A 14087-nucleotide genomic window follows, 5' to 3' on the forward strand; every position below is an offset into this window, starting at 1 on the left:
TTTTTCTGTCTGTTTTAGAGCAGAGAGAAAATAAACCATCTCTTAAGTAGATAAGGTGGTTTCTACTACTTTTTATGAAGTGTGTAGATCTAACTGTGCTTTATATCGGCTTTCTAGCAGGAGTTATTATAAGAAATGAACTGGCATTTCAGATAATGCTTTTGGGAACAAGGACTAAGAAGTGAGGTATTAAGTAATGCATACAATTTTATTTTAAAATAGACTGGTACTTCCTTTGCTAAAATCAGAATGGGATAAAAAGAAATATATCAGGCAAGATATGATATGATATAACAGAGTTTGGTTACTGATTTGTTGATGTCTAGGAAAACCAGTCTTTGGAATTAAATATACCCACAATTACTTCAAGTAAAATGCATATAACTTGTAAAATTGGAAGAACCAACCTGAATCTTGTTGCCCAATCTTTTATCATATGTTTGCATGCCAAAGAGAACTCAGTGGATCTACATAACTGTTTACAAGTTTGAGAGACTTTCTACGTCTTAGAAAATTAATCTGTCAAAATATTTTTTAAGATATTAGAAGAAAGTTTCTCCCCCCCAAATTCAGTTTTCCATATATTTTCATGTCAAAGGGAACCAGAACATTACCTAATTTAAAGCAAATAATTCTGCAAATAGGAATCGTTTTACTCATAAGCCTTCACATTGGATTTATGATATCCCTGACACTGGGGTCTCCTCGAATATATTTCATCGTTCTAGCGAGACTGAGGTTGGGTTATAATGATGGGATAACAGATATTATGTTTTATAAGAAGATTTATTTTCAAAAGATGATTAAACAAATTCCACTTTTACTCTTGACCAATCAGAACTAGCTAAACGCCCTATAAAATGCTTTTCTGTCACATTGTTACTTCTGATGATTGATGGCTGCCATTCTTCTATGGATCTGTCATGCCCTCAGGATGATTTTCCTGCAGAGGCAGTTAAGACAACACAAAAGACTAGGCGAGCATTGACTTCAGGGATAATATGGGGTTCAAGGCCAAGGAAATCTAATGAAAGCTTCACAGGCCTTCTGGATGAACTGATTTATTTAGATGTAAACCTTGTATCCTTCCAAAGTACTTGTTATCACTTATAAGTTAACCATGGTTTCTAAAGGATAATTAGAGGTAAGCACAAAAATAAGACCATCTAATGGAAAAAGAGGCATTGGATTTTACCCAACGTTAGAGATAAAAGGCACACTGGTGCTATCTCATCAGTGGTGAAGTTGGTAATTTAGAAATAAACAGGTGAAAAAGAAAAAAGAGTGAATGAGAGTCAAAGAATGCTACAATGGTTAATTAATTTAACAAATTTTTACATGTGCCTCTTTTGTGCCTGAAACTTCATTGGGTGCTATTCATATTGAGAGGAAAAGTCCTCATGGAAATTTCAGGCTATGGGGGTAGAAATACAAGCCAATAAACAAACAAAATTTTTAAAAAAGAAATAAACAGGTGAAACAGAGACCACCTGGCAAGTGGTCGTCTTTCTTAGGATGTAAACATTCCAAAGGGATTTCAAATTTTCACTTCCACACAAATAGAGAATATAAAAAGGATGGATTGATGTGATCGAGAGGTTTTGAGTATATGGAAATCTCTTTTGTGTGGCTGGTGCCTGGCAGCGACTCATGAGAATTGAGATATAACTGCTTTGAGAAGTAATTACTTGAGACCCCCTTCGTGTATGGCGCACACTCCCAGCAGCCCTTTGGAAGCCCTGCAGGTGATTCTGATGTGCTAGCAGCCAGGCTAGGAAGCTCAGGTCTTGACTGCAGTTTTCAAACAATGGCCCAGAGGGGCATATTATTTAGGGCTGCTGATTTATACTGACTTAGTGATTGGCATTCCTGAAGGGTCCGAACAAATGACCTAAGACTCTGTAAGTAGCTGCACTTGGTCAGGGTGAATGGAGACCCAGAGAAGTCCCTGCGGCCTCACATCCTTGTAGACCATCTCCCTGCAGTAGGTGGGTGAGAGACTTCACAGAGCAGTGCTGATTATCTGCTTTTCCAGATTCCTCATCATTAGCATTATTCAGATAGGTCTCACAACGTATGCCTCTATGAATTATACTGTAAGAAGAATTTCAGGACTCTCATTTGTTAGTTATCCCAGGAATTCTGCTGTAATGTGGTCTATGACTCTAAATTAATATTGTGAGCATTATATCTATATATCCATATGCGAAATGTAAATGTTACAACTTCCACTAAATAGAGGAGCTTCTATTTTTAGACAGATTTATTTGTTCCAGCTACGTATCAAGCTAATACAAGACATTTTGTTTGCATTTTGGATTATTCAAGATAGGTAATAGAATACAATACAAAGGCTTACATTTGCAAAATGCTTTATGAACACTAAATAATAATCCTCAAATTAGAGCTCTTAGAGATCATGCAGTCCAACACTCTCATTTTGCAGATGGTAAACTGCAGCCCAAGGTGGGAATGCAAATCCCCTAAGACTACGTGCTTTCTTTTCATACAATTTGTGTCAAACTAGGTTTTTCTTCACCCAGTTCAGCTCAGTGTTTAGTGTGCAAGGTGCAGAAACCATGTCGGTCTACCCCAGACACAGTACCTAGCTTAGTACCATATCTATGTGTACGCAGGATTTTATGAAATGCTGTCAAATGTCTGGTACACACTGGATTATAGAAGTCCCCAGAAAAGTCTGAGCAGGGCATGAGGTAGAGATTTAGGTTAGTTGATTAAGACATTCTCCCCCGCCCGCCACGCCTGACAGGAGGGGTTCAGGAAAAGCAGTGCGTCCCTGGCCGTGCAGAGGGGCGGGTGGGGTGGAGAATGGGCGGCGCTTAGCCATGCACAAATCCCTCTGCAGGAGGCTCGGCTGAATCTCAGCCCAGCCCACGCCTTGGGGCCAAAGCAAATACAAAGAAACAGCAAATTGCTGGGAAATCCACATGCACGAGGGTGGGGAGTAGTTCTCTATGAGCACTGAAGATGAAACAGGATACTTTACCCACTCTGAGCAGACAGATAGGCTACATGGACAGAAAAGAGTCAGTGAACGGATGATACTTAAAGGCGTGCCCCACGGAGGTCCGAGAGAACAACTTACCTTTTTTTCTGAGAAAACAGATGGCCGTGGGCTAGATGCATCTCGAACAAGGTCAATAAACATGGGGTGAAATTGGGTCATCGCATTTTTGCACCTGCAGTTGGAGAGCATGGAAGACCAACTGCATGCATGTGCTAAAAGGGGGGCCGGACAGAATCTTATTAAACTAGGAAAGTGGACACGTCCCTTAGTTTAGCCTTAACATGGTCACGAAGATCACACTGACACATGTGCAAAACTCTATCAAACTCAGGCCTCTGAGCCACCTACACGGGAGTCCTAGAAAACAGAACAAACGTCTGTCCATTGCTAACCTTTAATCGCGCCACAAAGTGGGCTGCAACACTGAGTTCAGAGGCAGGGTTCCCGAGGATGATCTCGAAGCGGTACTGCAGCCCCAGCTTGTCGCGCACCTCCTGCAGCCGCTCCTTGGCCAGCATCGCCAGCTGCACGGAGGGCACCCTGAGAATGAGCATGTGTCCCCTCCCACTTTTGTTTTTTCCTGGGCAGCTGAGGAGGTCATCCACGATGCTGAGTGTTTCCGGCGTGCTGTGGTCTCGGAGGGATGCCATGGTGGTGAGAGCCATCAGAGCCTCCGAGTACTGCTGGATGAGGAGGTAGCAGCGGACGACCATGCTGTGCAGCCTGGGGTACCTTCAACAGAACACAGGGAGCTAGCATCTGGGCGTGGGGCCCACTGGGACAGCGAGGTCTGTGCTGTAGGAATGCAGACCAAGCATGGCGGGAAGGGGTTCGTGACAGGAGTGGGGCTTGAGCTCTAGAATGACCTTGAAGCCCACATCACTAGAAGGAAAAGGTGAGCTCACAAAACCTGCTGGGATAGGTACAGCAAGTTCATGAGGTTTAGGGACAGTCTAGTGACCCGAGCTTCTCCCAGTGCGGTCTCTGGACCAGCAGCATCACCCAACAGCAGCCCCACCTGGGAGCTTGTTAGAACCGCCAAATCCTCCCACCACACGTGTACTGAATCAGAATCAGGCTGGACAAGGTCCCCAGGTGATTTGTATTACATTGCATTTTTTGGGGGGAGGTTAGTTTTTTACAGTGTTGTGTTAGTTTCCACTGTGCAGTGAAGTAGAGTTCCCTGTGCTATACAGCAGGTTCTTATTAGTTATCTATTTTATACAATCACATTGCACTTTGAGAAGCACTGGTCTGTTCATATTTTCAACAGAGCCATAATGGATCATCCCTAGATCCTAACCTCTTGCTGGTGGCTTGGGGTTAGAATGCTTGTTAGCTTATTTCTCTCGTACTTAAGATTACAGTTAAGGAAACTGAGACACTAATGTAATGTCTGTGGAGTATCAGGAGTAAAAAGAGTAATTATTATTGCTAATTTGAGGTCAGCTCCTTTGTAGCAATAACAATATCTTCCCATAAAGATGGAGAAAACTTGGAGCTGGCTGGAGAAATAGCACCCCCTAGTGGTGTGGCCTCCTATCCACCTGAGCACCTGCTCGGTGAAGCGTGCCCAGCAAACAGCAGGGGTGTCCTTGACTCACCTCAACATTCCCCTCCCTCCACCCTTCACTGGACTGCCAAATTGGCAGTTTTTACGATTACAGAGCAGGCAGAAAATAAATCTCTCATTAATGTGCTATTCCTCAGAAAGCCAGGCCTGCTGACAGAATGAATACAAATGGGCAAAGAGGACCCACTTGCAGGCATGAAGAGGTGCTTGCAGGTATCAGGAAAGTAGGTATGGGCAAAGCAAGGCCCTGGACCCGAGCTTGGCCAAGCCTCTCGTGGAGCCTGCAAAACAATGGCGAGTCTGAACTTTCCTTCTGGATGCCAGCTGGTAGCACATGCAGCCGCCTAGCAGCTGGGTAGGCCAGTGGGGGATTTCACCTTTGCTCCACTTTATAATTCTATTTAAAGTGAAACAGTCATCACCAGCCTTACACAGAAAAGCCCAGGGTCAAATACCAGTTAGGGTCATCAAATGACTAGTGTGGTTCTGAAGTACTTAGAGCTGGAAAGGACCACAGATTCCCTGGGTTCTGACCACTCTACCTTCTCACGGAAGGAGGCTGAGTTAAAGGTTGGGAGAAATTCAGCTACTTTCCCAAGATCATCCGACTGATCAGAGACAGAGTGTGGATTTTATTCAGGTCTCTGACAATGTCTTCTTACGTGGTAAGAATTTAGTAGATTGGGGAAAAGTAAAGAAATCCTTCAGTTCGATCAGTCCTGGGCCAATCCCTTCAAGTGTTCAATAAATCATAGCTATTATTAGCCTGGGGTGGGGGTGACTTGGCTAGAGTAAGTGGGCACAGATGATCCAAGTTTAAGGCTTAATGTTTTTTGCTGGGCCATGTAGGAAAGCCAGAGTTAGATCAAAGAGTAACTTTGACATACAGGCATTTAAATTTCACACTGAAAGAGCTATGAATTTAGAAGTGAATAGTTTCCCTAGTTTGTTTTGTTTGTATTAAACTGTAACTGTAGTTTTGTAAGTATTACAAAAGTTGTATAGGAGTTGATGGGATCATCCATTAAAATACGAGTTATAAAACTTCGAGTGATGTTACTGGAAGAAAAGATAGGTTCCAAGAGGGCAGACGGAACAGGAGGGTGGGAAACACTTAAAGGGGAGACTCATGGGATGACTCTGGAAATCTAAGATCACATGTGCTGTGAAAGGATTAACATCTCACTGTCAGTTAAGTCTTCTCAAATCCAACAGCTGCAAAAATATAAAATCCTACTCCAAGCCTGCTCCTTTTCCTGACACTGCGTTATAACTTGCTGGGTAGGATGTATCCCCCTGTCCTCATCTTTATTTCTCTTTCTTTTTCTTAGCAAAGTTATAGGGCAGCTTGTTAAATAGATGGTTTGTGATCAATTAGAGCTAGTTTTAAGAACTAGAGCTGCTAAAAATTAGAATGTGCCTCATCAAATAGTGCCCAACTGCCCCCATCACTGGATGATCAAACAGAATACTGTAGTGGAGGGCAGGGAGGGACCTCTAGTAGGCTAAATTCTTTTTTTTTTTTTGGCCATGCCTCACGGCTTGCAGGATCTTAGTTCCCTGACCAGGAATTGAACCCAGGCCACAGCAGTGAAAGCTCCAAATCCTAACCACTGGACTGCCAGGGAATTCCCTATTACATTAAATTCTAATGCCTCTGCCTATTTTTTGAGCCTATGATTCAAGATCAGGGAGGAAAAAAACCCAGAAAAACCCTTTGCTCTTCCAGAGTTTGACCTGGAATCGGGGAAGAAAAAGGAGACAGAGAGTCATGAATCTTAACCCCAAGGTCGGGGATGGAGGAGGGCCACTTAGAACTGAACTCACTTAAATGATCTGTTTGTTCTTTAATTTTCTTCAGTCTACACTCCAAATCTCTCAGAATAAAGTTTTGTTTTTACTGAGGGTACTTGCCTGTGGTGGACAGAGGAGAAAAGAGAGGAAAATGTAAAAGTGTGGGGAAGGCCAGACCTCAGAGGAATGGTCTTTAATAAGCAAATCCCTCTGTGCCCAAGTCATCTCTGGGTGCAGCAATGAAGCCTGCCTGGGAGACAATTCAGAACACAGAAAGTGGTTCTACCTCCCACTCTGAGTCACTGGTTTCCTTTGTTGGTCTTGGATGATCATAGAAAACCCATGTGAGTAAAAGGTCATCTTAGGAAAGGCTATTTTTATTCTGCCTTCACATGTCATTTGCACAGCCTGGGCTCCACCAAAATTCCCTGTGACACTGACACAAAAGACGTTTGGCTATTTCAGACATGCAAGTACAGCTAAAGAAAAGGTTGAAAGTCCTTATTTACCTCTCCAAGAGTGTGTTCACCATCTTTTCAAAAGTCTCATCACATCTCAGAAGTGGGCTCGTGATTCCCCACTGAAGAGATTTACTGTACTCGCTCATGCCGAAGTACAGCTTCTCCTCGCAGCTCATGTCCTCCTGGTTCAAAACAGAGCAAAACCCAGTGACGGCAGGATACAATGTGTCTTATTTTCTGGGGGTTGGGGGAGGAGGGACCTGTAATAGGCTATTGCCTGGAAGGTTAAAAAATTTGTGAATAAGCAATTAGGACTATGTCAAGCTAAAAAGCTTCTGCACAGCAAAGGAAACAAAATGAAAAGGCAACCTACTGAATGGGAGAAAATATCTGCAAATCATTTATCTGATAAAGGGCTAATATCCAAAATCTGTAAAGAGCTCATACAACTCAGTAGCAACCCGCCCCCCCCAATCCAATTAAAAAATGGGCAGAGGATCTGAATAGACATTTTTCTAAAGAAGACCTACCGATGGCCAACAGGTACATGAAAATGTGCTCAGTAGCACTAATTATCAGGGAAATGCAGATCAAAACCCCAAGGGGCTATCACCTCACACCTGTTAGAATGGCTATCATCAAAAAGATGAGAGATGATGTGTCGGTAGATGTGGAGAAAAGGGAACCCTTGTGCACCGTTGGTGGGAATGTAAATTGGTACAGCCACTATGGAAAATAGTGTGGAGGTTCCTCAAGAAATTACATATTTGTATGTGTGTGTATGTATATATACATATATTTGGTGATGAATGTGTTAATTAACTAGATAGAAGGAATCCTCATCCTTTAAAAATGTATACATAAATCATCACAATGTATACTTTAAATATCTTTTACTTTTATCTGTCAGTTATACCTCAATAAAGCTGAACAAAAACTGTGTTTCCTTATATAACCTGATACCAACTCTACAATCATCTCTGAAGTACTAACTGAAATTTCCTTTCACTTCAAATGAACTTAGTATGTGATTAGTGGTATGTTGATATGCTTTCTTAAGCCAGATTATAACTACATCGATGGTTTGTTTTCTCTCTCTTTTGTTCAGATGTTTTTAGAGGAAGAGAATTTCTTAGGCTTGTACAGTCAGAAGGTCAGATTTTTTTCCTTCTCGAAGCAGCTCTGTAAATTGATACATATGAGTTCTACAGAACTCGTTGGAGATCAAAAAACTCAAAAACGCCTCTATTACAGAAAATTTAACTTTTCTGATGTTATTTAATGATGGTGATTCTCTTGCCCTTTTACAAACAAAATTCATTTTAAAGGTGAAATATATAGTTTTCTTCCTTCTAAAACAGAATACACAATATTTAATCTATGCCCCTTCTTGATGATTCAATCATCACTATGAAAATGAATAACTATTTTGGGATGTGACACAAAGATTTCCTCAGAGGAGCCTGACATGTGTGATAAACTGCTTGTCCTTAAACTAAGTAGCTCCAGAATAATCAATAAACTTTTTGAGTTCATGTATCTGGTGTTTTTTTTTAAAAAATAGTTTTCCTTCCTCTGTTGTACGCTACTTTTTCATAGTCATTTCTTCTTGCTGTCGTGTTGCCTGTGCATTTTATTCTCACTTTTATTTGTTATTTATTAGGTACTGACGTTTTTCTTTAAACACTCTCCAACTCATAAAGGTTACACAGCAGCTTAAAATGTATAAGATGAAATTAGGCAAGTAGAGGAAGAAAAAGCAAGGATAAGAGCAAGGAGACTGGGCCAGGGATGAAGTTAGTACTCTCAAAAATGCATCCCAGAAGTTTCTTCCGTTTTGTTAGAAGTGGAATATGAATTTGGTTCTGAGCTTTTAAGTAACCCATCCAAAGAGATGTGCAATTGTGTCATTTATAAGGTCCATAAGATAAAAATAAAATACTATAATTGGCAGCTTTTAATTTTTTGAGGCCCCCCCAAAACAGTTTATCCTGCTTATTGGAACAGGGTCTTATTTGAGAGTAAATATGCTTCATGGGAGGGCTAGAGTATGTTCTTATAAATATCAGAGCCTTACAGCAAAGATGGAGTGACATCTATAGTTTACTTGTTTGCTTGTTTCTTTCTGGATTCTTGGCTGTGTTCTGAATAGCTGTGTCAAATAAGTCATTTCAGGATGAAAGAAGTCAGTCACCTGAGTTTCCCTCTTTATCTTTATTGGCACAGAGTAAGGGGAAAAGCTTTATCTTACATGTATGTGCTTTTCACATTCCTTCTCATCCACAATCATGTTTCTTTGGGAAGATGTAAAATCCTACTCCAAGCCTGCTCCTTTTCCTGACAGCATTATAACCTGCTGAATAGGAAGCCTCCACCTATTTTCATTTTTACTTCTCTTTCTCTTAGCAAAATGAGAGGGCAGCTTGTTAAATAGATGGCTTATCATCAACTGGAGGCAGTATGGTTTTAAGAACTAGAGCTACTAAAAATAAGAAGTGAATAGTTCCCCCATTCTGTTGTGTTTGCATTAAACTGTAAGTGCAGTCTTGTAGGTTTTGTAAGTAGAAGTTAATGGGACTATCTTTTAAAATATGAGTTATCAAACTCAGAATGATGTTCCTCTAAAGAAACACACATCCCCAAGTATCACAAATCATAAGTGATACAATTTATCGAATCCTTGTATCTTTGGGGATAATGTCCCTTCTCTTAAGAAAATTATCTCCCCTCTCAAAGTCCTGCCCTCTCAGTGACCCCCAGCTGCAGCCCTCCCTGTTCTTTCACTACGGTCTCTGCTTTTCCTCCAGCCAAATGCTCTGCTCTGTGGACACTGTTCCCTGGAAGGTCACCAAGGATTCCTGAGGCCAAACCCTCAGTCCTTGGCCTCACTGCCCTCTCAGCCGTTCTCTTCATTATTTTCTTCCATGATTTTATCTACACCAGCTGCTTCAGTGATTAGCATTTCTGAAAACTATTCCAAATCCTCATTGTAAAGCCCTAATCACAACTCCCACTTTGCATTTGCGACGACGGTGCACTCGTCCCAGTCTTCACTCAGCCCACATCCATCTCATCTGCCCTCCAGAGGTCCACCTTCCTCTTGACTTCTCTTTTCCCAATAAAGGCATTGCCTCAAAGATATCTCTGACTCTTCCCTCTTCCCCAATAAATAAATCCTAAAAGATTTACCATTTCTTCCATCCTTTGTATTTCCAGGACCACTATTCTGATTTAGGTTCTTGTTCATTCTAACCTGAATTATCAGAAAAGCCAAATGACACATCTCCCCCTTTCTAATCACTTTGACTTGGCCTCTATAGTTGATAAATTGCCGTAAAATGCAGCCTCTTAGTAGCTACTAAAGCTGAACTCAGAACTCAGCAATTTCACTCCCAAATGTATACCCAACAAAAATGCATACATATGTCTACTAAAATGCTTAAAGCAGCACTATTTGAAATAAGTGAATAGGATGAATAAATGAATTGTGGTGAGTCACCCAGCGTAATCTATATACAGCAAAAAGAATGAATGTTTTATGACTCATGCAAAATATAGAAGAATCTCACAAACAATGTTGAGCACAAGAAGCCAGATATAAGAGAGTGCCTACTGCATGATTGCATTTATATAACGTTCAAAATGGGGCGAACCAAGACAGAAGAGTGCTTCCCTCTGGTGAGAGAGTGCCTGGCTTCTGGAGTGGTGCAGGTGTTCTAGTTCTTCATCTGGGTGCTGGTCCCATGGGTGTGTTCAGTTTGTGAAAATGCATCAAGCTGTACATTAACATTGTGAATATAAAAAATAAAAGAAATATGTATATTCTGCTATTTCTTTTTTTTCTTTTTGAATTTTATTTTAGTTATTTTTTTATACAGCTGGTTCTTATTAGTTATCCATTTTACACATATTAGTGTATACATGTCAATCCCAATCTCCCAATTCATCACCCACCCCCTCCTGGCCCCGCAACTTTCTCCTCTTGGTGTCCATACGTTTGTTCTCTCCATCTGTGTCTCAATGTTATTTCTAATAATATTATGCCCTTGCTAAAATATCGTTCATGCCTGTGTAATAAGTGTAAGCTTTTCCAGCCTGGTCTCAAAGATTCCATATGTATATTTCCAGGTTTCTTTTCATCCCACTAAGTATTCTCTGAAAAATGCCTGATGCTTACTCCTCTGTGGTCCTGCCCGAGCTGTCTGCTGCCAGGAGTGGCTGCTCCCCTGTCTGTCTGCTCTGTCCTTCCTCTCCTCCAAAGCCCATCCCAAGTGCTCTGTCCTCTATGTCGCCATTCCTGATGCTCTCAAATGGGTGGGACTTCTCCCTCCTTTCAACCCACAGAGCACTTTGGTTTTCTGCAATTGTCTTATTCTACTTTGTTTTTATTTCGTTACATTTTTTGTTTTGTTTTGACAAATCGTATATATTTAAGGTGTACAACTTGATTTTTTTCTTTTTTAAAAAAATTGAGATATAATTGACATAAAATTATATTAGTTTCAGGTGTACAGCGTAATGATTTGCTATCTGCATATGTTGTGAAATGATCACCACAATAAGTTTAGTTAACATCCATCCATCACCACACATGGTTATAATTCTTATTTTCTTATGGTGAGAAATTTTAAGATCTACTCTCTTAGCAACTTTCAAATATACCATAAAGTATTATTAACTATAGTCACCTTGCTGTACATTATTTCCCCAGGAATTATCTATTTTATAACTGCAAGTCTATACCTTTTGACCAGCTTCACTCATTTTGTCTACCCTCCAGCCCCCGCCTCTGAAAACCACCAATCTGTTTTCTCTATCTATGTCTTATTCTACTTTGGAATAATAGTGGCTTTTATACGTACTTTGCTTTCTCCTTAAACCATCAGCTCTCTGTGTGTTCTTGGAAAGATCTAACACAAGCCCACAAGTGCTCACTAATATTTTTTGAGTCTACTTTCTTCGCTTTTCTCTATTATTCCTTCTTTAGGACATTGGCTTCAGGATAACTAAAGGAAGCTAATCACTAGAGCTTCGCCCCTAAATGTGTAAAGTTGTTGTAAATTAGATTCAATGTTTTTACCTTTTCTCCGTGTTCATCTCAATGTCATAGGGATGATTTTTTTAAAACTTTAATTAGAATATAGTAACTCCCCACCTCTCAATTATTTTGACTATGATCCTGGATATCATATCTCTAATCCACAAATACTTCACTAGATATCTCTAAGATTGGAATCCTTTAAAAAATATAACCACAATACCATCATTATATTTAAAAAAATTAACCACAATCATAGGAATGACTTTTAAGGAAAATTATTTTAAGCCTGTTTCTCTATTATTTCACATCAGGAGAAAACAAAGGGCAGAAGCTATGAGCCCATCTTCCTCTCACTGGAGTGATCCCTTCCAGAAAAAGACTGAACCAACTGTTCAGGATAGGATAGTTCTCCTTTTTCCCCCCTAACAATATGTTCAACTTAACGTTTAGTTGGAGCCCTATCTGTTGGATTAAAAACAATGTTTCCTTTTATCAGTTCTACTGGCTATCCCATTCCATGTCAGGACAACTACTGGGGTAGACCCTAGGCACACCATACGGTTTTGGTTCAGAGGCAAAGGAACTCCGGCAGCCTCTTATCTCACCCATAACTTGCCCACCCAATTCATGGACAGAGCTAGGGTGGAGAAGATACCAGCAAAGTGAAAGCTCAAAGCAACCTCCTTGTGACAGTCAACACACCGAGACAGTTCTCACAAGGGAGGGACTGGTGATGCCAACGTGAGTCAGGGACCTGAGCTTGCTTGACTGTAAGGGACACACCAATACTCAAAGAGAAGGGCTCCAAGTCTTCTTTCCTACTTCATAACAGAGTGAAATGCACTGGGTTGAAAAATAAACAGTTATTCTTATGTAAGACATTTCTGGCCTCTTTTACTTAAACATGTTTATTTTAAAATATCTCACAGTTCAATATTTCTAAACAAAGGTTCTATTGCTTAATGGCTGATCTTTATTGTTTTTTAAATAAAACTCTCATTTTTTTATTTGCTAATATATTTAGCGTACAGTTTATAGGTCACAGAAAATATCTTTTAAGTATTAGGGACTGGACCTGGATGTGTACAATGCTGAGCTATTCTCAACGCATTAAATGATACTACTGAGTAATTTAGAGTGTTTTGTTTTGTTTTGTCTGTGGAGTCCTAACCACTGGACCACCAGGGAATTCCTGTTTAAAGTCTTTTTTTTTTTTCCTTTTTGGCCACACTGTGCAGCATGTGGGATCTTAGTTCCCTGACCAGGGATCAAACCCGTGTGTCCTGCGGTGGAAGCGCGGAGACTTAACCACTGGACTTCCAGGGAAGTCCCCTGAGTAATTTAGAGTAACAGTACCAGCATCTTCTGTTTCAACTAGAAGTCTGTAAGAACTGATTAAAAGGAAAAATCCAGTTGCTGGGAAGCATGAGAATAATTAACATATAGATATACATCTAGATCAGTAAGACTGAAACAAGAGGACAATAAAATTTCCAGGTTTTAGATTGGAATGAATCATTTAAAGGCACAAAGCTAATCCAGGATATTGATGATGGTGTCAGATGACATCACATTTTAGGGGGACAAACTATACTGGATAGACAATTTTGTATCTGCATGATAGCCCAGAAAAGAACCACCAAATCAAATTTATAGAGGACACTATTCACTAGTTTTTAGTGAATAATAATTGTAATTATATGGAACTTTTAGAAGAGAAAGCATTATGTTAGTCAGTTTTTTGAACTCTTTTGCCATGACCATATTTTATTACAAGATTCTGCTCCCCAGGGGAACTGAGAACATGACTATGTATCAGAGGGTAGAACAGAGACTCACTGTGCTGTCCAGCTGTATCCAGTGAACCTCGTTGTTGGCGCTGATTCGGGACTGTTGGGTCTGCAGAGTGTATGGGCAGGAGGTGACCTGGAGCACCAGGAGGTTGAAAGCTTCCAGAACCTCTCTGCAGTTAATGACTCTGTCAGCCAATCCATGGCCAGGTTCACCATGTGACAAAGAGCCCGAAATGACACTGTAGAAATATTGAAAGTCACATTAAAACCTCCTAATTTAACTGATTAGATGCAGAATCAGAATATCAAAATGGAGGTAATGTTTTAGCTCTTATTTTTCTAGTTCCTATTAATTGGGGGCAGGAGCAGAAGCAACCAACATTTGATTTGGAAGAGC

At 40.5% G+C, this 14087-nt stretch overlaps 1 protein-coding gene across 1 annotated transcript in view; it reads right to left on the minus strand.

The window, feature by feature from the left end:
* GREB1L (GREB1 like retinoic acid receptor coactivator) overlaps positions 1-14087 on the minus strand; it is a 134039-nt gene that overhangs the window by 20998 nt on the left and 98954 nt on the right. The window contains exons 17-19 of the mRNA XM_061169191.1: positions 13737-13929; positions 6905-7038; positions 3421-3760 (exon numbers count right to left, since the gene is read on the minus strand). Of these exons, the coding sequence (XP_061025174.1) occupies positions 3421-3760; positions 6905-7038; positions 13737-13929 (667 nt within the window). The remainder of the gene's footprint in view (positions 1-3420; positions 3761-6904; positions 7039-13736; positions 13930-14087) is intronic.

The sequence above is a fragment of the Eubalaena glacialis genome, chromosome 15 (assembly GCF_028564815.1).
Source record: "Eubalaena glacialis isolate mEubGla1 chromosome 15, mEubGla1.1.hap2.+ XY, whole genome shotgun sequence".
NCBI lineage: Eukaryota > Metazoa > Chordata > Mammalia > Artiodactyla > Balaenidae > Eubalaena > Eubalaena glacialis.